A 25,319-nucleotide genomic window follows, 5' to 3' on the forward strand; every position below is an offset into this window, starting at 1 on the left:
AAGCTGTGGACCCCCTTATTAGAAAAATGCCCACTCATGTAAAATTTGGCATAAAATTGCTAGAAATGAATGGCCACCTGACAGCCCGCCTCCGCCGTGTCCTAGACGCCTCGTATCTCCTCTGTGCAGTTTCTCACGTGCACTCCTTCATTAACCAGCCAGACGAAGGGAAGGGAGGCTAGAGGCTGCTGCTTTTTGACTTGACAGATTCTGAGCCACTGCTTTCATCTCTTATTTCCAACTCGTTTATGCTTCCTTCCTTGAGACCCACGCAACAAGCAGACCTTCTTTCCTTGGCTCTAGTCACCTTTTTTCGGAGCCCAGCATCCCCATGATAGTGTTGTTTTAGTTTCCTTCTGTTTCCTCCTTTCTCTGCTCTCTTCCTCTGCCCACAGCAAGCACCTACTCATCATGCCACTGAACCTCATTTTAAAGAAAATGGCTTTAACAGCCTCCTAGAGAGTTCTTCTCAGTTATTCCCTTTTATGCCTCGTATCCTTTAGGAGATAAAAGGGTAGAGAGCGGCCTTTGTGGATGAACTATGTAACTAACTCATAAATTCCAAGTGGCACCCAAACAAAATGGGTGCTGAACTCCGTTTACCTCGGTGTTTTTGTGGACAGCTCCCCCAGCAGAGGATGCATCATGGGGAAGGAATCCCAAGTCTTTCTTCCATGGGCCAGGATCTATTCTTACTTGTGTCGTGCATGTGCATTTACCAATCAGCACCTAGCCCACTGTTGGCACTCCTGAAGCACTCACTAGTAATAGTCATTGTAATCATGGTAATTTCAGCTAGGAGATAAAATTAGGCAGTGAGTTAAAATCCAGACTGAGCTCTCTGTGTCATCTTTCTTTCACAACTGCACCAAAGGAGGGAAAAAAGACATCACTCCACAAGATTAGGATTGTGTTTCTACTTGTGACGGCATGTGTCTCCTTCACTGAAAGAAATGTATTTTATTACTAATGAAGGACTGTGAAAAGATCTGTCTTCCATTTTTAAACCTCTTTCCCTTGTCTACAGTCTATCATAATTTCCTACTTTTTAATATATGGAGCACTTTCTAGAACTTATACAACCCAAATAGTTAATCTGGTTTTCTGAGAATATCGCACTAATTCCTAAATCTCAGAGATGGAAAGGAAGTCTAGAGGTTGGTTACCCCTAGTAGAATTCTGTTTGTTACTTTTTCCAAGTCTCCTAGAGCATCAGATTGAGATGCTAGAATTTACATGCCCACTGTGAATGGATATGATGATGTTTCCGATTTCATTTTCCATTAAGGCAGATTTTGTCCTCATTAATATTGCCCTTGAAGTTTTTCCTTATAAACGCCCAGATTCATATACGATAACACGGCAGATGACAGCTCTTGGAGAAAGGTGCTTGGTCTTTCTTCTTTCACTGGTATTTTCATCAGAACGAGGAACACTAACCTTCACCATCACAGATGCTCCTCTCTCCTCAGCAGAGAGGGGCTGGCTCAGAGTCTGCTGCTCAAAGGCAAATGCCTGCACAGCTGTGACCTCATGTTTTAAATAATCATTTTGCAGCCCTAAGTGTGTTTTTGTTTGAAGGCATGTGTTGAAGAGTAAACATGGGCCTATACTTCGTTGCACGTCTTTTTACTTTCTTTTAATTATACAACTTATCTTATCCAAAAACAGAGTCTGCTGAGATCTCGGCTGGTCAATGAGAGTCATCCATTTCTAGGTCATCTGAATTTCTTAATGTGGTTTGCATTAAAATTCGTCTAGTGACACATTGGCGATGGGGAAAAATGTTAAGAGTCCCTTCAAAATGTCAAAGATTTAAGTATGATTTCTTCAGCTAAGCTTTGGAAAGGCTGACATTTTAATAAAATACCGTTGGGCTGTGGATGAAATAGGATAACATGTGCAAGAGCTGAAGCCCCCTGTTCCCTGAGCATGTGGAGTTCAAAGACTTTGTTCTGTTTGTTTTTAAACTCATTTGACAACTGGAAGTATCCAGGAGAGAGGTTGTCCTTCAAACTAGCAATTTCTAGATTCTGAAAGACAACACTGAAACATTTTCAGAGTTCAGTTTACAGTGGAGTGTATACCTTACGCTTCAATTTGATTCCGTTCAGTAAGTTATTTTCTGTCGTGCAAATATTTTAGGCTTCCGTCTAAAATCCAGACTAGTAAAATTACAACCTTATTCTTAATCTTTTTGTGAAGAAAGCAAAACATGTAAAAATTATTAAGTACATGGATGGGTATTACATTACCTGGAAGAGGTCCTTGTAGTCAGAAGTTTACGGTTGATGAAGTGTTAAATTCTTTCAAGATATTTTTACATTCTTTATGCTCTCTAAGCCTACTGTTTTAAAAGAGCTTAGAAGCATACCTTTGATAACAAACAGGACATTCATAATAAACAAAAGACTATTTCCCTTTTTCTTATCCTGCTTCCAAAAAAAAAAAAAAACTGGGGAGAGAAGATAAGACTTTCTAATCAAGCGTAAGAATTAATATTAATTGTCACAAGAGCTTAAGTGCAGGCTTTTATTTGCCCTGAGAAGGTTTGAGATAACTTCGGAAATATCCCTGTCTACGAGTGTTTATGAAACGGATGACTCTGTTATTTCAGTTTCACTGTATATCATGGAAGCTTTAGGATTTGTTACTGGCTTTAATATCAGAACCAGAAAAAATATAAAAGCTCTATTTGTGTAGATTCCTTTCCAATTCCATCCAGTCTCGAAAGGCTACAGAAGCTTCACGATTCAGATGAATTGGGGGAATTTGTTATGTTCATTTTCCTTTATTGTCAAGCCAAGCAGTAAATGTTTATGCTTCCATGTGGCCCTTCTGTTAACTCTGTGTGGTTCCTTCCTGTGCACACTGCCTTGTGCAGGGCACTGATACTGTCCTGTCCCGCTCTGGTGAGCTAGTAGTTACTGCTGCTTATCCAAATTCTGTGTAGGGAGGGAGAAGGGGTAGAACAAAAATTCACCAGCGATTTGATGCCAGGGCAAGAGCAGGATCAATAAAGTCAGGAGAGAGAAAGCCGGGCCCAGCCAGACAGGGACAAGTCCTAACAGGGATCAGGTGGATGGACTAATAGTTAATGGTTCCTTTCCCTGAATGTGAAATGTCACGTGCGGCCCCAGGCAGAATGAGCTCTCTCTTATTTGCTCGCGAGCACCCTGTGGTTTTCTTTTATAACATGCATGTGACTTGGCACTTATGTGATCAGTGAATCCCTTCCACCCCAAATCCCCTATCTTGTTAATCCCTTTAATTCCAGTGCCTAGCACATAGTACATGTTCAATAAACACTTGCCCAATGAATGAATGGGAAGGGGAGGTAGCGTATAAATGGAATTAGCATTTCTTCTACAGTTATTACGGGCTGGCTGTTTTTATGCTACATGTTTTTCACTTAATCTTCACAACTTTATGAAGTTTTGTTCCTGTATGAGAGGAAAAGAATCTCAAGTACAAAGAAGTTTACTCACTTAAGATCTTGCAACTGGTCACCTGTATTTGAACTCCAGTCTCTTACTCTAAAACCCATATCTCACATACCCTATTGTCTCTCCAAAGAGCCAGTCCCTCAGTTTATTTCATGACATGAATATTTAGCATGTTTTCGTATGGTGCCACATTTTGGACAAGGGTTTAGCGTGTGACATCAGAGCACAAGGATCTCTGAGTTGATAAGTGTGAAATGAATGTATTTACCCTGATTTAACTGAAGATACAATCTGTGTAAACAACAAAAGTTGAAACCAAAAATATTTTGGTATTTAAGAACGTCCTTGACATTTTAACAGTAATGATCTAGCCGGAGAAACAGACAAGCAAGTAGACAGGCACGATACTCTGCAATAAGCAGTGTTAGAGAGTGGGAAACAACCTGGTGAGGTGCCTCACCCAGACGAGCCTGACAGACATTTGAAGGACGGGTAGGTTTTTGCTAGTGTATTGCTATCGAGCCTGTGTAGCCTCCGAGCAGTATCCTGAGCTCCACGTGCCCGTAAACCCTGGGACCACACCAGCAGCCCACCCTGCAACCACAGGCAAGGTGACTGTATCTGGTTCCGAGATCAGAACCTGGGAGTCAGGCCTAAAGCTGCAGCAGGCAAGTGAATGAGCAGCCCCGGGGACTGCTCGGAGCACAGCAGCGCAGCAGCGCGTGGGTGGACGTGCCGGCGAGTGAGCCCTGCCGAGTGTGTCCGTGGCTGTGCGAGCTCTTGTGGGTTTGCATAGGACGCATCCCTCCCTTGCTGTGCAGATCAGCCGGGGGGCCCAGAAGCTCATGTGAGTTAATACAGGTCTGCGGTGTGAATGACACCCCGTTGCAGATGGTACAGTGCACGTCCTAAGCACGCATAACTGATGGCCCTGACTGGCCTCTGCTTGACTCCAGATACAGTGACCTCTTTGCTGTTCCTCAACACGTACAAGATGACTGTGCCTCAGGGCCTTTGCACTTGCTTTCCTTCTTCCTGGAATGCTCTTCCCACAGAAGAGCATCTCCTTCGTGTCTCTGCTCACACGTCACCTTACTGGAAAGACTGTCCCTGGCCACCCAAGAAAACAGCAGGCCGTGGACCGTACCTCCATCATCCTCCTTATCCTACTTTGTTTTCTCCATGTCCATAGCACTACCTGACTTTTTTTTTTTTCTTTATTAACTGTCCCCTTCTTTAAGATTTATGAGGACAGAGACTTGACTTGGGCCACTGAAATTTCTCCAACATCTAAAAAACTGTCAAGCCCATGGAAGGCCCTCAAAAATTATTTCTTAGATGAATGAGTAACTAAATTTTCTCTTTGTATCTCTAGCACCTGACATATCATAGGCAGCCCTGTTAAGGTATATAATATGTGATACATATTCTTATAATTGAATAAACTAGTACAATTTTGACCTGATTCTCTTTGTCAGAATAATAGAGTCCTATCAAGGTTGTCTATCCCAACATCCTACCCAGGGTGGTAATCGCTCCCTCTCCTGCATTTCTAACGCCCAGACTTGGCTTGAACACCGTGAAGGGCAGCTCACCGATTCACGAGGTGGACTGCCGTGGCCTCACACCAAAGTCGAGTTTCCAGAGCTTCCCTGAGCATAGTTGCATGTCTCACACAGAGCCCGGCACAGAGTGAGTGCACCAACCCACTGTTGTTGAAGGAGTGAGTGAACCCATACGTTCCGGAGGAAAAAACTAAGGAAGAATTTTCTAATTTTAGTTTTCTCACTTTGCGGTTGGTGCTAATTTGGATGTGGCAATCATAAAGAGTACACGTTTTCAATTAGCTTGTGTGTTTGTGGAACTGGGGGATTTTATACACGTCCTGTCAAGCACTGCAGGACTCTTGAGTGCCCTGAGGGGACACAGGGACCAGGGGGAGCAGAGCCGGTGACTGGTGTAGCAGGGGGTGCCCGCTGCCTGTGAGCCCGGCTTGAGGGCTGTGGGTCTTCCCAGCAGCGTGCGTTCCCATGCCTGAGGCATCAACCTGGAAAACGCACGTTTCTCCAGGATGAGTCAGTTTTGTAAATCCTTCAGTGACTTTCCATTATCTACCACTGGATCAAATCCAAACTTAGCCCAGTATGCAGGGCGTCTGGCAGCCCAGCCGCTCGTCCGACCCCCTCGTCACGTGTGCTAAGGACCGGCACCCAAGCCTCTCGTTTCCTGTGGTCACTGTCCCCCACTCCTGCCCGCCTCTCTGTATGAAGTGCTCTCTGGCCCACGCAGCCCCCAGACGCTGTTGTTGATCCATGATGGGAACGCAAGTGGCTCTCTTCTCTAATCATTTTTCATAATGCGTCTAAGACTCTGCCCCGCCCTGTCGTAGCATGTTGCACCTCGAATTGCAGTTTATATGCCTCCTCTCCCACTCCTCTCTTGAGCATTTTGAGATGTAGCAATATTTCACTCATCTTCCTGTGGTGCCTAATAATAATAAAAAGAGGGATCGCTTCCATTTGTGTGGCTCTGCTCCAGGCACCGTGCTAGAGGCCTTTCATACCTTCTCTCAGATCTTCAAAGGAACCTTGCCAGGTTAGTGTTTTCAATGCCGTCTTATAGATTAGGAAATGGAGGCTCAGAGGAGCGAAATGGCTCAGCTAGGGCACCGAGCTACTAAACGTCAGTCACGCTTCAATCCCAGGTCTGCCCGGAGGGAAAACGCATGTCCACTCCTCTGCTGGTCAGTGGCTGCAAAGATGTTCCTCGTGAAGAAAGTGCCGTACTTACCACATGGAATCATATCTCATGTTCTTCCCTTTTATCTGTCTCTAAGTGTAACAGTTATTAGGGATCTTTATTGACAAAATGTTTATTTGCGGTATGAGGTTCTAACACGCACACGCACACACGCGCGCACACACACACACACACACGCACACACACACACGATAGGTGACTAACTGATGCTGTAACTTTTAAAAAGCTGAGCACCAGATTGGGTCATTCAACTCTGTCTACTTAGGATTCAGCTCAGGGAACAAATGATTTTTGTGACATAAATGCATAATCTGTGTGTTTTTTCCCTACAATAGACAAGCAGAATGTTTAAAGTGTCTTAAAGCCCCAGATTTACTTAGCATTTGCATCTTTCAGTAGCTTATCATGAACTGATTGGTGATATTTCATTTTATCCCAAATGTAAAGAGAATGCTTCGTTTCATGGAAATATAGTAGTAAAAGCCCTATCTATTCCCCTGGTGATATCAAAGGAGGGTGAATAGCTATTAAAAGGAGGTGGAAGTCTTAGTACTGCTTTATTTTAAGCATCAGAATATTTCTCATACATTAACAGAATCATTTATGATTTCCAGATGTTTGTTTGTTTTTATTTAATGATGGTATATTTGCTAAAATAAATTTCCGGTTATTCTCAAAGAAAATCTTCTGTACAGATCTGTGCTACTTGAGAATTGTGTTTTGAGGCAACACTTTTATTTGTAATTTTATGAGAGAGGAGAGTATGGCAGTGGTTGGGTTTTACCCGATGCCAGAGGACAAGGTAAAAAAGACTAAATTTCAATGCAGTTTTTTAAACATGAAATCACTTAGTTAAAAGAGCAGCCTTTGGGGGAGAGTCTTCCCATCCCCCAGACATCCTAGCCTGGTGTGCGCGCCACCAATAAACAAAACCAAGGAAACAAGCCACAGTTGCATATTTGTAAGGTATAAATTATGCATCTCTGACTTGCCAGCTCTTGCCTTTTTACTTAAAAAAAAAAAAAAGTCGTGCTCCCTGTGTGATTTTGGCTCATTTCCAGAATGTGTATTCCTTACCGCTTAGCTGCTAGCTGCGACACCAGACCCCCTTGCCGTCTGAATTTGCGCAACAGTGCATACCCAGAGCTCCTCCATAAATAGTCTGTTCTCCCCACACTCGAGGCAAAAACAACCACAGGAAATCTGGGAATGTGCAGCTAGCCCCGCTTAATGGATCTCAGCCTGCAGGGCCAGCAGGAGAGCACACGTGTACACAGCCTCCGCTCCTGGCCCTGCAGCACTGTTTACCTAAGGGGCAAGGAAGTCTGCGTGCAGGAGACACCATGTTGCTGCTGCAGCCTTGGCAACGGCACTAGCTGAGTTTTGGGTTTTCGTTTACAGTCTGGAGAGCCGTCCTCCTTTAAGGAAACACAAACTCCTTTTCCCTCCTTCCTGGCCCCAGTCAGTAATCATCCAGACTGTCAGCTGCCAGCAGTTATCAGGAAGAGCAGCCGCAGAAAGCATCTTGTCTTTCTTCCAGAAGCAAAGTTAAAGGAGCGCAGACGGATGGTCGCTTTTTGCATGCAAGTGGCCAGCTAGCATCCAGGGGGCATCAACCTATGATTTCGGTTTCCGTGCGGGGGACATCAGCAGCTGTGGCTTGGGAGGTTTCACCCAGCAGGAGTGGAATTGCTGCGGACGTCTGGGGGCTTTGATGAGCAGTAAAGATTTGGGGACGTTGTGCTGTTATTTCAGGACCCCACCATGAAGATCCAGGAGCGTCCCAGCCTACCTGACAGCAAGCTGCAGAGGACTCCAAATGCTGATGACCAGCAAGAGAGCTTTGTCTCCGGAGTGCCGGAGCTGGACCTGACTGCATTGTGCGATGAGAAGAGCTGGGAAGGTAAGGTCGTCTGCTGTTTGGATGATTTAATAGTGGAAAAGCATATGTAAATTAGCAGAAAGGAGAAGCATGTTGGATGTGTGGGTGAGAGCGAGAGCTGTGTGTGCAGAAGTAAACCACATTTCTAAATGACTGAAAATCCTTCCCCTGACATAGGAATGTGTCACGTTCAGTGTTGCCAAGAGTAACTGCAATCTATGAAAGAAAATGTGCTTATCCTTTATTATAGTGTCACCTTGCAGTCCTTTTTTTTTTTTTTTTCCCTCATTTTGACTCTCCAGGGGTGCTGATGTGTGAGTGCCTTTTTCCCTCTAGGAGTACAAGCTGAGTAATAGGGAACTGGTGTGCATTTAGGGTTTGCTGTCAGTGTAACTGCTTCCCCCTGCTACATGCCCACCATCCACCTCCTTGGCTAAGTCTCCTCCCCATTTTTCAAGATGATTTTGATCTGCTTTGATTCTATGTTTGTTTTTATGGATAGAATTTTTAAATCCAGGTTAGCAAACAAGGAATTTGCTTATCAGGAAAGCACTGAATAAAAGTGCTTCTTCTTGAAAGCCTGTAATACATTGCTTTAGATTGGTTTTTCTACAGACTTTTGACAAAAACGTTAGAAATTTACTTCTGCGGAAGAAGAGGGTATCCTCATCTTGTCAAAACTGTGTTTCAGGGAGGATCCTGCAGCAGTTCTGTCAAGCTGCTGTTCTTCCATTTTCCATGTGTCTGCATCCAAACATATCAGTGTGTGTCCAAAATAAGTGCCCATCTGCCTCTAGGCCGTATGTGTGTTTGAAGCCTACAGAGAGGGAGAAATTGTGCTCCTGAGTTCAGAACAGCAGCCTGATTTAACACAATGACTTAGCAGAGAATGACAACTATTAAGAAAATCAGTCTTTTTCAAAAGCACCAGAGTTTCTTGTCTTCTGCCCACCCCTTTTTAACCAAAAAGTATTCATTATGTTAACGATCTTAGGTGAAGGGCCAAAAGATGATCTCAAAAGAGCACAAGGTGAAAAACAGTGGCACCCGTGATGCTCCTTGCATCGGGCTTTAGCGAAACAAAATCAAACTGGTTTTTTATTCTCATTTTCCCTCCTTGCAATCTCAGAAACGTGTTCCAGTTCCTTCTGTTGTTGTTTTGTTTTGTTTTCCCCATGTCATTAAGCAGTGGCTCTGGGATTTTGTCAGATCGTCCTAGCCCATCATCTGTCCACTGGGAAGAATTCCGGGTTTTTTGTTCTGTTTTTAAGAGATCCATTCCTGGCTGTTGTTTGTTGTTGTTCTTTTGTGTACTTTGAAATAATCAGGTGTGCTTTTCATTCATACATTAAAAACCACCTTACCACCCCACCAAAAAAGTCCCACGGTAGCCACTGTCACCCAGATAAAACAAAAACAGTAGCCAAAATCAGTGCTATATTTGGGTTTCAAGAATATGGTCTCCTCATATCATTAACATACAGCTCTAGATAAAAACTAGGACTTTGGGTCAGAATTCACATTGGCCATATTATCTTGATGATTTATTGAGGAAAGGGGAAGGTAGATTCTTCCTCCTCCTACTGAAGTGGACTCAGGTGTTGGATTGTTTTTACTTTGGTTAATCATAAATTTATAGTCTCTTCCAGCACACTTAAAGAGGCTAAATATAAAACTGAAAAATCTCTCCAGATCGGGTGAAAGCTAACTTATTGTTTCCTTAAAACTATTTCATCACTTAACGTAAAGAACTTTCTGCCAGATAAAAAATAAGATGAAGGGACCAATATTTTACTATATTTTGTATTGGAAAAGTAGATGAAATTTTTTTTTTTTTTTGCGGTACGCAGGCCTCTCACTGTTGTGGCCTCTCCCGTTGCGGAGCACAGGCTCCGGACGCGCAGGCTCAGTGGCCATGGCTCACGGGCCCAGCCGCTCCGCGGCATGTGGGATCTTCCCGGACCGGGGCACGAACCCGCGTCCCCTGCATCGGCAGGCGGACCCTCAACCGCTGTGCCACCAGGGGAGCCCCTAGATGAAATTTTTAAAGCTTATGGAGAGAAAGAAATACATTTTACTGTGCTTGGGAATGTGAATTGTGTTATCCATGTAATTTATGAAATAAGTAGTTTTAACGTTTTTGTTTTTGTTTTTGTTTTGCCGATTAGTGCATTTGTCATTGAACTTGCATATCTCAGAAATCTACGTGGATTCATTTCAAGGCTGTTTAGATCATTTAGTTACTGCTTTCACTATATTTATATATATATTCATTTATTTTAAAGGTCCACTTTACATTATAGCAGTAATATAGCTGTAAGTCTAGTCAAAGGAATTTTTGCATAAAGCGTGGCTAAGATGTGAGCAGTCAGTTCAGTCACTGAACTGAACCACTTTTTCTATAGCTTCAGTAAGAAACAACATGGTGGCTTCCCAGTAAGGAATTAACTTGGCACTAATTTAAACGGTGGATGTGAAACCAGTGCAACAAAATACATAAACAAAAGGAGTAGTTACCGAAACCGTATGAGCCAGTGTCCCTCGATAGGTCTCCGTCACTAGTCTCCAGACCACCGTGTAGTGTAACCCCCTCTTTTTGGTTTGCTTATTCTCCATCCCCGAGCCATAGTTCATTCTCATTCCCAGAATATCAGGGGAGACAGTACTTAATGAGCAGCCTGCTGGTACTGTTCTCCGCCGTGTATGCTCCCACGTGGAAATGATGCTCTCTGGCTTCTGGGGCATATGGTATCAGGGAAATACAAAGAAAAATGAAACTGATAGTAGGTTCCATAGGCTACGTAGAGTGGAACCCTCTCAAAGAGCATGTGGGATCACGGTCTCGTTGTGCTTGTTGACAGATACATAACACATGCTTGATCTTCTTTTTTCTCTACGTGTAGCTATGTATTAGGGCACATTATTTGATCTGTCCACGTGACAGCAACATCATCATCACTCTTACTAGGGTTTCCGCTCTCCAAAATTAAACGAATACACAAATCAAGTGAACTCGTCTTCCTTCTTTAAAGTCCTTGAGAGTTACATAATTAGAATGTTCCTAATCGGCCAATTCATGTTGATTTCCACCCCTTGTGGAAGGACTGAGATGTAGACACTTGGTTACTCTATTAGATTTGTCCTGGTGAAATCAGCTTTGAAAGAACATTTTTTAAAGGACATAAAATACTTCAGATATCTTATTCATCACTTACTGCTTATCAAAAATCACTGTAGAAAGGAAATTCTCTAAAAAAAAAAATGATAGAGAAGCCAGGGATCTTCAAGCTCTTACAGTTGAGCCCTCCCATTATACAGCTAAGAAAGCTGAGGCTAAAAGAGGCAACATGATGATTCAAGATCACTGTCTCCCGACTTCCACCCTCTTTCTGAGCAGTGCCGGTTCAGTATCGCGGCAGGCAGCGGACCATGAGGTTAAGAGGCAGACAGATCGAGAGTTCAAATCATGGCTCTACCACTTAATCAGCTTTGTGGACAAGGTAGTCAGCCTCTCTCCGTTTGGGCCTCAGCTTCCCCATCTTGTAATAAGTGACACAGTACCTAATAACGTGTAGTAACTACAGTAGTATCTACTTAGTATGTTTTTGCAGGATTAAATGAGCTAACGTATGCAGAGTACAGTCACTTGTTGGGCACTGAGTGAGTGTTAGCTGATGTTGCTTTTTTGTTTGTTTTAACTTCTTATTTTCTCTTGGAGTGTAGCCAATTAACAATGTTGTGTTAGTTTCAGGTGCACAGCAAAGGGACTCAGCCATACATATACATGTATCCACTCTCCCCCAGACTCCCCTCCCAGCCAGGCTGCCGCATAACATTGAGCAGAGTTCCCTGTGCCATACAGTAGGTCCTTGCTGGTTATTCATTTTAAATATAGCAGTGTATACATGTCAGTCCCAAACTCCCTAACTATCCCTTCCCCCCATCCTTCCCCCCAGTAACCATAAGTTTGTTCTCTAAGTCTGTGAGTCTGTTTCTGTTTTGTAAATAAGTTCACTTGTATCATTTCTTTTTAGATTCCACATATAAGGGATGTCATACGATGTTTCTCTTTCTCTGTCTGACCTACTTCACTCAGTAGGACAAACATGCACCCCAATGTTCATTGCAGCTCTATTTACAATAGCCAAGACGTGGAGGCAACCTAAATGTCCATTGACAGAGGAATGGAAAGAGAAGATGTGGTACATATATATATAATGGAATATTACTCGGCCATTAAAAAGAATAAAATAATGCCATTTGCAGATGGCATTATTTTATTAATGATGGACCTAGTTGATGTTATTTCGGATTGATGGTTACTAAGTTTCCCTCTAACTTTGATAGTTTGCGAGACTATTGGAACAATTTAATAGGACAGCCATTGTTCTAAGATTAAATTTTGGAATTCTAAGGAAAATTTTATGAAAGGCTTCCCCCAGTGAAGACCCCTCACCAGTGGGGCTTCCATGTTTCTGCATCTGGGATGTGCAGGGACCTCCAGTGCTGCCGAGGAGCCTCCTGGGAAGACAGTGCGACATCACGACGAGTAGGAATGGCTCTAAATAGCATGTACATAGGTGGTAATGAGACATGGAAAGCATCAGCTCCCTTAATTCTGTGCAGATTTCTTAGAGATAAATCATCAGTAGTCAGTTTTCTTTGTGTAGTAAATGGATCCAGCCAGCTGAGCAGAGAGGAGCTATGTCCCAGTGATCACGTTAGCATTAGTCAGAGTTGTATTCCCTCTTCCTGCAGTGAATCTCCTTCATTTCCATGTGTGCTGTAAGTGTCTGAACTGGAACTCCCCCAGGATCTCTTCTTTTTTATTACTTAGGTAGCAAGCATGCAGCTTTTATCTCTGTTATTTCTGACCTGCTGTGATGTCAGCTGACCTGGGCGGATTAATTTTTAATAGACGTGCCATACTTAAGCCCAGAGTTCTTTGTGACCAGACACATGGCTAAAACCAAAACCACCGTACCCAGGGAATTCTGCTCCAGATATGAAAACGCTTTTGTTTTATGTGGTCCTTTAAGATGAAAATCCAGTTTGAAGCCTCAACTCTTCTCTCTTTTCCTTTGAATAATTGTCTTGCAACATATTTGTCTGTTTCATTGCTCTAGAATTACTGATTAAAATATAAAATATTTCCCAAGCCCTCAGTGGGGAATGGTCAGTGAACACAGTCTCAAACTCGCTCTCTAAGCAGGTAGGTAATGCATAGGACGTGCTATCACGGACTACAGGGCTGTTCTCACTTTGTTCTTGTTATTCTATTTGAGCGCCAACTCTCAAAACATGAGATAGCCTTGTATTCTTAGATCACTTCAAACTAAAACAGAGGGATAGTTGGTCTTACTGATTCTTTAGTTATATTGAACTATGTATTACATGTAATTATATAACTCTTTTGAGTAGGAGCCTTAAATTATAAGACTTATAGAATGAAAGAAAGAGAAAAAGGAGAGAGAAATCATTTAAGCATTTCATATGGCATAGGTGAGAAACTTCTGTTCTATCTGCAGCTAATGATGAAACACGTCTTTTTATTTTGTTAAGGTTGAAATTCTTTTTCTTTTTTTAACATCTTTATTGGAGTATAATTGCTTTACAATGGTTGTGTTAGTTTCTGCTTTATAACAAAGTGAATCAGTTATACATATACATATGTCCCCATATCTCTTCCCTCTTGCGTCTCCCTCCCTCCCACCCTCCGTATCCCACCCCTCCAGGCGGTCACAAAGCACCGAGCTGATCTCCCTGTGCTATGCGGCTGCTTCCCACTAGCTATCTACCTTACGTTTGGTAGTGTATATATGTCCATGCCTCTCTCTCACTTTGTCCCAGCTTATAAGGTTGAAATTCTTAATGGTCTTATATTTCTCCTTTTTTATTTATTTATTGATTGATTGATTGATTGATTGATTGATTAGTACGCGGGCCTCTCACTGCTGCGGCCCCTCCCGTTGCTGAGCACAGCCTCCAGACGCGCAGGCTCAGCGGCCATGGTCACGGGCCCAGCCGCTCCGCGGCATGTGGGATCCTCCCGGACCGGGGCACGAACCCGCGTCCCTTGCATCGGCAGGTGGACTCCCAACCACTGCGCCACCAGGGAAGCCCTATTTCTCATTTTTAAATAAGTGAATTTCCTAGAGATTATCATACCAAGTGAACTAAGTCAGACAGAGAAAGACAAATGTCCTATGATACCACTAATATGTGGAATCTAGAAAAATGATACAAATGAACTTATTTACAAAACAGAAATAGACTCACAGACATAGAAAACAAACTTATGGTTACCAGAGGGGAAAGGGGATGGGGAGGGATAAATTAGGAGTTGGGGATTAACAGAGACAAACTACTGTATACAAAATAGGTAAACAATTGTAAAGCAATTATACTCCTATAAAGATGTTAAGAAATAATAATAAATAAATAAATGAACAAATAAAATAGATAAACAGCTAGGGCCTTCTGTATAGCACAGGAAACTATATTCAATATCTTATAATAACCTATAATGGAAAAGAATCTAAAAAAGAATATACATGTGTGTATGTGTGTGTGTGTGTGTGTGTGTGTGTGTGTGTGTGTATGTATACATATATATCTGAATCACCTTGCTGTACACCTGAAATTAACACAACATTGTAAACCAACTATACTTCAATTAAAAAATAAACAGAATCATACAGTAAAAGGTAAAAATTTTTAAAGTGAATTCAAGAAACAGTGTCACCCATAAGCTACAATATCTTTAGCCATGTACTTTATATATACCACTGGTGACACTAGGAAAATGACACATTTTGTCTTCTTGTCAGTGAAGCAATGGGTCAGAATGGAGCCCCAGAAGACAGCTGTGTTAACAAAAAGGCAGTCTGAGGGATGGCCCCATGTTAGTCACAAAGCATCAACAAGCACATGAGTAGTATTTTGTAGTTAACTCAGGATCACTGTATATTTTTTACTGGAGACATGTTTGGTTAATGGTCACAAACACATACTGTCTTTGCAGAAATTTTGGTGCACAGAGACCACAGAGTTCAAGCTCAAAGCAGAGATTAGTTGTAATATTTTTTAAGAGTGATATCTGCTAGATTCAGACAGATTAAAGGGCTTCAGGACCTCAAGTAACACCTTTTCAAACTGAGTTTTGATGAGGAGAAATGTAGACAGCACACCCATGCCAACATCAACATCAGACTTTGTTTAGCTGATGCCCTCTGTCCTCACCAACCACTGAGCCCTTCCCCCAGGGGTTTTGCTCCTTTGCCACTTGGCAGTGAGGTGGTTGCGTGCTGCTTTACTGTTCAAGTCATCTTAACCCTTTCCCTGTCCTGGTTCCATTGATTTTAGTCCTTATAGAAAATTACTCCTGTCTTATGAAATATCATGAAATAGACGATGTCATCTACTCAGCTAAATAGTCCCGTCTTCTGCAGCTTTATACTACATTTTTGTTCTTTTTCTAGGAATTGCTTTCCACTCACCTTCTCCTTCCCTCATACCCCCTCACCTCGCAATCCATTTTCACTCTTTCCTGTTGGCATTTCCAGAGCTGCTCGTATCTGAGCTCTGCCACTTAGGGGGGGCCAGCCGACAGCGTCAGTGCAAACAATGAAACAACTTCTGTTCGTCTCCGGCTTTAGCTGTGTCTATCTACCAGCATATTCTCTGCCACTCTTTAAGACTCGATAGGCAAGACTCTGTCTTTAACATGCTTTCATTTTTCAAAGTATTTATAGTATCATCTGTGTTACCAGATAACTTGGTTGTCTTTAAATTTTGAGAACCTGTGGGCCTCATCCCACATGAGGTTCATTTTTTTAAATTAATGCGCCTAACTCTTCTGCTGTACTGTGGGGTTTAAAATATTTTTAAGACAGCCATCCTTGTCCTTGAAGCACCTGGCACATTCTGAATTGAAGCACTGTCCTGGAGGATAGGAGACTGGGTTTCTAGACCCAACTCTTGTCATTGATTAGGTGTTTGCTCTGGAATTCTTTGGGTTTCAGTGTCCTTATGTGTAATCCGTTGGATTGAATCAGTAGTTCTCAAACCTGACTGCATTTTGGAAGACTTGGGAAGCTTTCTAGAGAGTGTGTGTTTGCGTGTGTGTGTCTCACACATATGTGGACCCTCACCTAAAAATTCTGCCCAATTGGGTGGTGTGAGGACCTGTACGGTAGGAGTTATTTATACTTCTCTCTGTGACCCTAATGGGCAGCCAGCTTTGAAAAGTCACCAGGTTAGATGATGTATGAAGTTTCAACCAGCTTTAATGTTCCGTGATTACAGTATGATCTTTTGAAGTAAAATACTGAGTAAGCACTTGTTGAAGATAATTTTGTAGATTTTAGAAATACTTTGATAGCTGAAGGAGCAATTGTTCCATGATTCAAACTGTGGGAATCCCAGAATTTAAGATCATGGCCAAATTCCAGCCTTGTGTAAATCACAGTATCCACAAGTGTATTTAAAGCGTAATCGTTTCTTGTTCTTATAATGAAGGAGAGGATTACAAATGAAATACCCTACATCATCTGAGATCTATCCCGAAAATATGTCAGATAGGATTTTTTTAATGAGGAAAGAAATACATTGAGGTGGGTCTTGCAGCGAAGGGAAATCAATATCATCCTGTTCCCTCCCAAAATGACAAATCAGGATTTTGTGCTAAGTCTGTTTTTTTTTCAAGGGTGTCTAAAATAATTCATACTGATTTGTCCTTTGTAAGGCTTTCTTTTTTTCTGACTAATTTTATGCATGTATCTTACTTTAACTGGAGTCTTAAGTAGCCTCTGAGGTTTCAAGTACAGAGCATGTGTTTTAAACATGCTAAATCCTAACGTGCTGAGCAGAAGCGCACAAAACAAGCTTATTGAATGACCTCAACGGAGGCCGTAAACTCCTAAACCGATGGGGTCTCACAAGGTTCATGTGATTCCTTAGCGGTTTCAGTGAGGGATGTCCAGCCATGATGCCAAACCACTCGCTCCCAGGCACACGTGAGTTTCTCTTCCGTAACACCCTCCGATGGAGAAGTTACCACAGGGATCTGTGGGGAAAGTTGGAAGCACGCACTGTTCCTCAGGGCAGCCCTGGCACATTCTCTTTTGAAGGCAAGTGAGGGTGGAGACAGAGGGTAGATGATGGCTGTCAGTTAGATTTGCCGATTCCGGTCAGGGCAGAGTGTCCCGAGTTACAACCTTCCATCTAAACTGTGAAACTGGGAATTCCCCGGTGGTCCAGTGGTTAGAACTCTGTGCTTCCACTGCAGGGGGCACGGGTTCTATCTCTGGTTGGGGAGCTGAGAACCTGTAAGCCGTGCAGCACAGCCAAACGAAAACTAAACAAATAAATAAAATGTGCCTCCCGAGTTCAGTTCCTCCTGATGCATTCAGAAAACAAGCGTGCTCTGAAGAACCATTTGGCCTCTTACCCTTGTTCTTTTCCAGAGCCCACCCCGGCTTTCTCCTCGTGGCAGCAGGAGAGTGTACACGCTGACGAAGCACGCCTCTCCCCGCAGGCAGGGCGCCTGATTCGGCAGCTCCTGGATGAGGACAGCGGCCCCATGCTCTCTCCCCGCTTCTACGCTTACGGGCAGAGCAGGCAGTACCTGGACGACACGGAAGTGCCCCCGTCTCCCCCCAATTCCCATCCTTTCATGAGGTGTGTTTCTTTATGTCGCAGATGCGCAAAGGTACCATCCCTGTAACGTTAGAAGACCTAGGAATGTTGCTGATGGCTAGTAGTTTTTTTAATTAAGTCGTACGTAGATGGAGGAACATATTTGAGACTCTCCATCCTAGTGCACACCCTCTGTTGTAATTTTTCACTTGACCTGTGGCCCAACGACAGCATCATCAGCTGCATCTCCATCAGCCCCTCCTTTCCAGAGCTCTCTCATATTTAACCGTGAGGTCCACTGTGCACGTGTCAGTCCTAGCTTCGCCGAGTGTAAAGGTGAGCTGGAGAAGACTGGACCTATGGCAAAGGCAGGACATGCAGAGCTCAAGGTCACAACATGAATTAGCAGTCAGCTTTCTTTTATTCGAGAGGATAAACGCGGTGTGGACGGTCCCGCCCACCCCTGTCTACCCCATCCTTCATCCCATCCCCAGAGCCCCTCCCAGCAGGCGGTGACTGTTCCTAGGGAAGCTGACCCCGCCCTGTGTCCCTCACAGGCGACGCAGCTCCTCTCTGGGCTCCTATGACGATGGGCAAGAGGACCTGACACCTGCGCAGCTCACGCGAAGGATTCAGAGCCTGAAAAAGAAGATCCGAAAGTTTGAAGACAGATTCGAAGAAGAGCGGAAGTACAGGGTAAGCATCCTCGCCAGCTTCCCTCCGTCCCCCGCCTCCCTCGACGTGATGTATCTGAGTGCCAGCAAGTCAGAGGAGTGATAAAGGGGAAGGGAAATTTCTAGGGAATCTCAAAACAGAAAGGCACTAAGCACTGGGTAATAAACCCTGATAAACCCCAGACATCATGTATCAGCAAATTCCTTGCACGGGTGTATCCTTACAAAGGAACTGAATGCTTTCCTCAACGTCTTGTAAATTGATCAGTGAACAGGGACGGGAAAAATCATTAACTGAAGTATTTCGCTTGCCTAAAACGTAATTCAAGATTATCTTCTAAAATTTTATTAGTACTGACCTCATTCTACTCTCAGCTCTATCCTTAGTATTTCTCACAAGAGTGGCAAAAAAGGCATTTTTCTGGTGTTTGTAGTGTAAAATATCGTATACCCCTCTGCTTTCTATCCTGTTAGCCTGACAGGTTGAACCCTACAAATAAAGGAAAAGAGGCCATGGGCCTCATAGAAGTCCATGATCATAAAAATCCAGAATTTTGCCTCTGAGGAATTCTTTGAAAGCATCAAAAATAACCAGATAGGGCTTCCCTGGTGGCGCAGTGGTTGAGAGTCCACCTGCCGATGCAGGGGACACGGGTTCGTGCCCCAGTCCGGGAAGATCCCACATGCCGTGGAGCGGCTGGGCCCGTGAGCCATGGCCGCTGGGCCTGCGCGTCCGGAGCCTGTGCTCCGCAACGGGAGAGGCCACAACAGTGAGAGGCCCGCGTACCACAAAAGAAAAAAAAAATAACCAGATAGTATTGAAAAATAAATAAACAACCAGATATAAAGAAGGATAATGGAATTGCACCTGTGAAGTTGCTCTGATTAATCACGGTTCATTTATTGTTCCAGTGGAACTCAACTTTTCCTTCCTGTTTAAAACAAACTGATTATCAAACTCTTCTTTTTCCTGCCCCAATTCCAAAACATTTACTCAAGATTTCCTTTTCTCAGCCTTCCCACAGCGACAAAGCAGCCAATCCGGAGGTTCTGAAATGGACAAACGACCTTGCCAAATTCCGGAAACAACTTAAAGGTAGGTAAAGCTCTAGACCTACGGTGTGGTCTCCGGAGAACAAGCCAGGTGCAGGAGCTGCGACCTCACCACGTGCTGAGTGCCCCTCGCTGCTAAAATATTCCAGGAAAGACAAGTTCCTTGAAGCTGCTTCCCAGGGCTCTGCGTGTTCAGGGCACACTTTCTCCATGTCTTCCCATGGCCTCAATCACGGGGAAACCCAGATCAGCTAAGATGCAAATTCGGCAGCATAGTTTTTACTTCCCTAAATCACTAATATAAGGATGATGGTTTCAACTCGAAGGACCTGTTTAATCCAAGGCTTTATTTGCTCTGGAATTAAGACATAGAACACAGATGGATATGAGAAGGATTTGGTCCCTGTCCCTCAAAGCGCTTGCTGTCTTTTAGGACACAGAGTCATATACACAATAGAATAGAATACAAAGTGAAAATAATTCCAAAATGAGGTCTATACGTCATACAGAAAAAGTTGGCCAGCACTTGGGCGCTACATCTGCAAATACCTGTAAACGCTGAGGGAATCAGTGTAGGAAGACATCCGCCTCATTCTGAGAACGGCAAACAGGTTGGTGTGGCTAACGCATGGCTGTTAAAGAACTAAAACGTTCTCAGGAATTAGGGTTAGGAAATCATACCAGAGAATCCAGGAAGACGTTATCATTTTTCTTGGGTTTAACACAATAACCCAGGGATTTCGACTGATATTATAATTAGATACTTTCTGGGGGGAAAAAAGACAAGGCTAAGCAGTCGGCAGCAGCATAGAGAAACAATCTGGGTTCAGCAGACGTCAGTTCCCATACATCTCCGCCCCCAAATCTTTTCTCCTAGAGTCAAAACTGAAGATATCGGAAGAGGACCTAAGCCCCAGGATGCGGCAGCGAAGCAATACTCTCCCCAAGAGTTTTGGCTCCCAGCTTGAGAAAGAAGACGAGAAGAAGCAGGAGCTGGTAGACAAAGCCTTAAAGCCTAGCGTCGAAGCCACGCTGGAGTCCATCCAAAGGAAGCTCCAGGAGAAGCGGGTGGAAACCAGCCGTCCTGAGGACATTAAGGTGTGGTTCTCTGAAGGCCCCGAGCCGACCGCTAATCCTAAAGCATTCCGGTCGGCGTGGTAGGATGGCAGGGCCCGTCCCAGGGTCCCAATGGGAAGGGGGGTAGAGCGGCACCTTCTTAAACCTCCCGCACTCTGAGACGTCCAGAGAAGCAGATAAACTCAGAGTGTTTTAACTGTAGGGACTTTGGGTTTGGACTGCAGACTGAAAGCAGGAAACCCTGTTGTGCAGATTGAAGAATGGACTTGTTTCAGTTAATAGACAGCGTGGTGACTCTCTGAGGAGTAGAGACAAGCCTTTGGGAATGTGTGTCCTGTAACTGTAGTCATTGCCGGAGCCGGTAAGCTGAGCCCCATGTGCCTTGCAGCCTTGTTTACCTCAGTCCAACATGCCTTTGCCCACGGCATGGGAGATAAGAGTACTCATAGGTGACGATTCTGCTGTGCTGTCTGTGTTTCCAGTAAGACACCAGGAATAGCTAATTCCTAGCTTTGGATCGAGCTAGGGAGGGCTGTTGTATAAACATTCTTTTTAACCTTTTTAACCTTACCGTGGGAAATTTGTTTAACTAAATAAAGAAGTCGGGACGTTCACAAACGTTTTCCCCTTTCTCATTTTCTATCCTTGTGTTTATACAGGATATGACCAAAGACCAGATTGCTAATGAGAAAGTGGCCCTGCAGAAAGCTCTGCTATATTATGAAAGCATTCATGGACGGCCGGTACGTGAATGCACGGAATTTGCTGATTGGGGTAAATCACCTGGCTTTAGAAGGGGATCTTCTACGTTCAGTATTTTGCAGATGAGGTTCCCCGATGTTTAAAATACTCTGTATTTTCACCAGAAGTAAGCTTTCGGAAGGCTACACCAATGATACGAGTTCCACTCTCTAGTAGGTGCTAAATTTCCACTCTCTAGTAGGTGCTAAATTTCAAAAAGCTCCAAAGAAAAATCAGTTTGCAACTAAAATGTAGTCACTCATGTCTACACGTGCTTCGAGGGGAAAATGGTGGTGGAGGATATAAATCGGTGCACAGAGCCCTAGAGTGAGGAGACGTGCCTGCCCCTCTTTCTGCCGCCATAAAGCTGTCATCGCCGCCGGCTCTAGGCGTTCTTATCCATAAAAGGAAGGTGCTAAACTAGAATGATCTGCCCTAAAATTCAGTTTCTCTGCAATGCCGTTTGCAACCTGTGTTTGTAGAGAAGTTGTAGCTGCCATCGAGAACCCAAAGTGTGAGGAATCCGAGATGTGTCTTTGGAAGCATTTGAGACCACTTGTTCTTCAGCAAGAGTGTTTATTGAATGTTTGTTGTTAGTCCTGGGGGAGAGAGCGGCATGACAGCTTCTGCTCTATTCCTTAGGGAACTCGTAATCAGATCGCCTAGTCAGTGACTCTTAGTAACCTCCTGTTGAGAATGTTGTCAAGAACCCAGCAAGACGCGTTCTTAAGAGCAGGTGTTTATGTTCACAGATGGATTTTTATACCGCCAAAATGCATAGATCTCTTTTCCAGTCTCAGCCATAGCTTTGTAACGGAGAGAGTCTTTTCATCCGAAATATGCTCTTTTAGATGAAGAAACTTCGAGAATAATGCACTAGCCTCTCAGATCTGTGAGGGCAGGGGTTCTGGGTTTTGTTTACCTAATGGTGAACCTGGCCCTCAGCAGCTAGCACAAGACCTGACACGGGGCATGTGCCCAATAAACTATCTGTTGAATGATCCTCCGTGGTATTTTGGTTCTGAATCTATTAGGTTTAAATTACAAACAAAAAACAAAAGAAAAACTGGAGCTGATGATGACTGATGTTGCTGGCCTGTCCCTGCAGTGGAAAAATACTGGTGCTCTGGGATAATGGTCATGTTTCAAGCCAAGTTTTGTTTTGGATCTTTTAAAGGCGTTGAACCAAATAGTCAATGCTCCGGAGCTCTCCTACATCGTGAAACTTTGTCGTTCTCTTCTGGGGTATTCAAAGCTTGTAGAGATGCAACTAAACTTCTTCTAACAGAGAGAAACCCCTTCTCCACTAAAGGGCTGTCCTCACGGCCACCAGGCAGGCCTCCATGAGGGAGGTGGGACTTAGGTATCTTCCTTCTTTCCGTCGTGTGGATTCAGGTTATGACATTGACAGACTCCTTCAAAGACTTCCTTGCCTGAGGCCCGAGATCTCTCCGCTGAACACTGGTCTTTACCTTACTGTCAGTGCAGGGGTTTGTGTGCCATGGTACTTGTTGCTCCGAGCTGGGCACGGTGTCTCTCATTCTGCCTGGACTGTAGCAGCATGCAGGCGGCAAGATCAGCAGACCTAGATGCAAACCTCCGCCCTGCTGACTCCGGCTCCGTGACTCGGCTGCTTAGGTAACTCTCAGAGCCTCAGTGTTTTGTCTTCCTAATAGATGTCTGTTATAGGTTGTCATGGAGATTAAATGACATTACACACACACACACACACACACACACACACACACACACATTTACCTGTAGGCTGTCTGGCATTGAGGAAGTAGGGCAGAGTGGCTTTGGGGAGAGATGGGTGGGATTCCTCAGTAAATGATAGGTTTCACTTCTGGTACAATTATATGTTCTGCCTTCTGCTGTCTATTTCTTATTAAATGATTGAATCAGGAGAAATGCACATTTTTTAGCACTCTTATCATTAGGAATCTGAACTATTAATTCGTGGTCCTTTCTTTCATCGTTATTTTATTTTATTTTATTTTGTTTTGTTTTTTGTTTTTTTTTTTTGCGGTACGCGGGCCTCTCACTGTCGTGGCCTCTCCCGTTGCAGAGCACAGGCTCCGGACGCGCAGGCTCAGCGGCCATGGCTCACGGGCCCAGCCGCCCCACGGCATGTGGGATCTTCCCGGACTGGGGCACGAACTCGTGTCCCCTGCATCGGCAGGCAGACTCTCACCACTGCGCCACCAGGGAAGCCCCCATCATTCTTTTAGATGAAGGAAGCACACTTCTGGGATCTGAATTCTAGCATCTCACAGGGCAGGGGACAAATGCTCTAGGAAGTTCAAGTGTCATTGATTCCTGTTCCTGAGTCGGGCTTTCTGCCTGTCTCTGGAACATGATACTCCAGCCTCCTCAGGAAAAGCAGAGTTCACTTGATATCTGGCCAGTCTGAAAATCAAAGAGTGAACTTTTCATTCTTAGATCTGTGATGTTGCCACGGACCCTGGACTTATAAATACGAAAAATACATATACTTCCAGAGCTAAAACATTATTGAACATTTGTTGTTAGTCCTGGGGCAGAGAGTAGCATGACAGCTTCTGCTCTATTCCTTAGGGAACTTGTAATCAGATCGCCTAGTCAGTGACTCTTAGTAACCTTCTGTTAAGAATGTTGTCAAGAACCCAAGCAAGACACGTTCTTAAGAGCAGGTGTAAGGCAGCATGAAGTTTATGTTCACAGATGGATTTTTATACTGCCAAAATGCAGATCTCTTTTCCAGTCTCAGCCATAGCTTTTTAATGGAGAGAGTCTTTTCATCCGAAATATGCTCTTTTAGATGAAGAAACTTCGAGAATAATGCACTAGATCCTCAGATCTGTGAGGGCAGGGATCCCAAACCCCGAGTTTTTTAGAAAAGCAGATGCTTAGAGCCTGATGGTTTTTTGCTGAGTCTACAGATTCTGATATAAAAGGACACTAACAGTCAAAATCACAGGCCACGTGTGCTGCTTCTGTACACGTTTTAACAAGGCTGTTTGCTCTAACGGGACACCCTCCAGACAGACTGACACATGTAAGGAAAACAGAAACACGCTCATCTACACACTGGCACATAATTCCCTATGAATTATTATTGAAGTGTGTCCTTTTCAACATTTGAGGGTCTCATCAGAAGACCACGTCACAGAAGTCCAACAGACAGCTGCAGCTCCCCGTGTTACCTTGTTTACGGACCCCGATGTTGGTGGAGGGGAGAGACTGGGTGGCTTGCTCACAGCTTCTGGGTTCTCACTGATATATTTTAATCTTTTGTTTAAAAAACCGGGGAACTAACAGGACCCTAAACGCACCATGTTCGAATTTAAATGCAAATTCTAAAGCCACATATAAATACTATCATTTGTTTATCTGCTGTTTGGGATTATTTGATCTGATCTTTGCCCAGTCAGCCTAGCATTGTCACCTGATAGTAAAGAAGAGCGGGTCACCGTTTTCCGAATCAACGGGCCAAGAATGCGGCCGTTATAAGAATGCATCTCATCTGTCTTCTCCCACTAGCGGTTTTATGACTCAGAGACACCCCTCCACACACAGATTCAGACCATTTTTTGTTTTACTAAGGAGATTTGATATATTTTTCTGAGACTTATAGCGCAAACCAAATAGGATAGTGAGAGACCAGTGGATGGAGATTTCGTTCCATCTAAAGCAAAGGTTGAGTGGAAGGTGCTGCCTTCAGCCATGAGATCTTCATAGCTAGATGTTCATGCTGTCTTGATTTGGGTGTAAACGTGTATCTTAGGCTTAACCCTATTTCCGCACATTGAAAGCCACTCAGAGCTGCCACTTAAATGAAAATTTAAATAAAGGCTTGAAGCAAGAAGAGGGAGGGGCGTCCCTGGTGGCGCAGTGGTTGAGAGTCCACCTGCCGATGCAGGGGACGCGGGTTCGTGCCCCGGTCCGGGAGGATCCCACATGCCGCGGAGCGGCTGGGCCCGTGAGCCATGGCCGCTGAGCCTGCGCGTCCGGAGCCTGTGCTCCGCAACGGGAGAGGCCACAACAGTGAGAAGACCGTGTACCACA

General features: G+C 44.0%; 1 protein-coding gene across 6 annotated transcripts in view; it reads left to right on the forward strand.

Moving 5' to 3' along the window:
- The window catches only part of FAM13A (family with sequence similarity 13 member A), a 356,108-nt gene that overhangs the window by 310,966 nt on the left and 19,823 nt on the right, over window positions 1-25,319 (forward strand). For all 6 annotated transcript variants that reach the window (XM_079920400.1, XM_079920402.1, XM_079920401.1 and 3 more), the window contains 6 exons: window positions 7,962-8,109; window positions 17,556-17,769; window positions 18,285-18,423; window positions 19,416-19,497; window positions 20,332-20,552; window positions 21,191-21,274. In XM_079920400.1, the coding sequence (XP_079776526.1) occupies window positions 7,962-8,109; window positions 17,556-17,769; window positions 18,285-18,423; window positions 19,416-19,497; window positions 20,332-20,552; window positions 21,191-21,274 (888 nt within the window). The remainder of the gene's footprint in view (window positions 1-7,961; window positions 8,110-17,555; window positions 17,770-18,284; window positions 18,424-19,415; window positions 19,498-20,331; window positions 20,553-21,190; window positions 21,275-25,319) is intronic.

Source organism: Stenella coeruleoalba (genome assembly GCF_951394435.1).
Source record: "Stenella coeruleoalba genome assembly, chromosome: 4".
NCBI classification, from domain to species: Eukaryota; Metazoa; Chordata; class Mammalia; order Artiodactyla; family Delphinidae; genus Stenella; species Stenella coeruleoalba.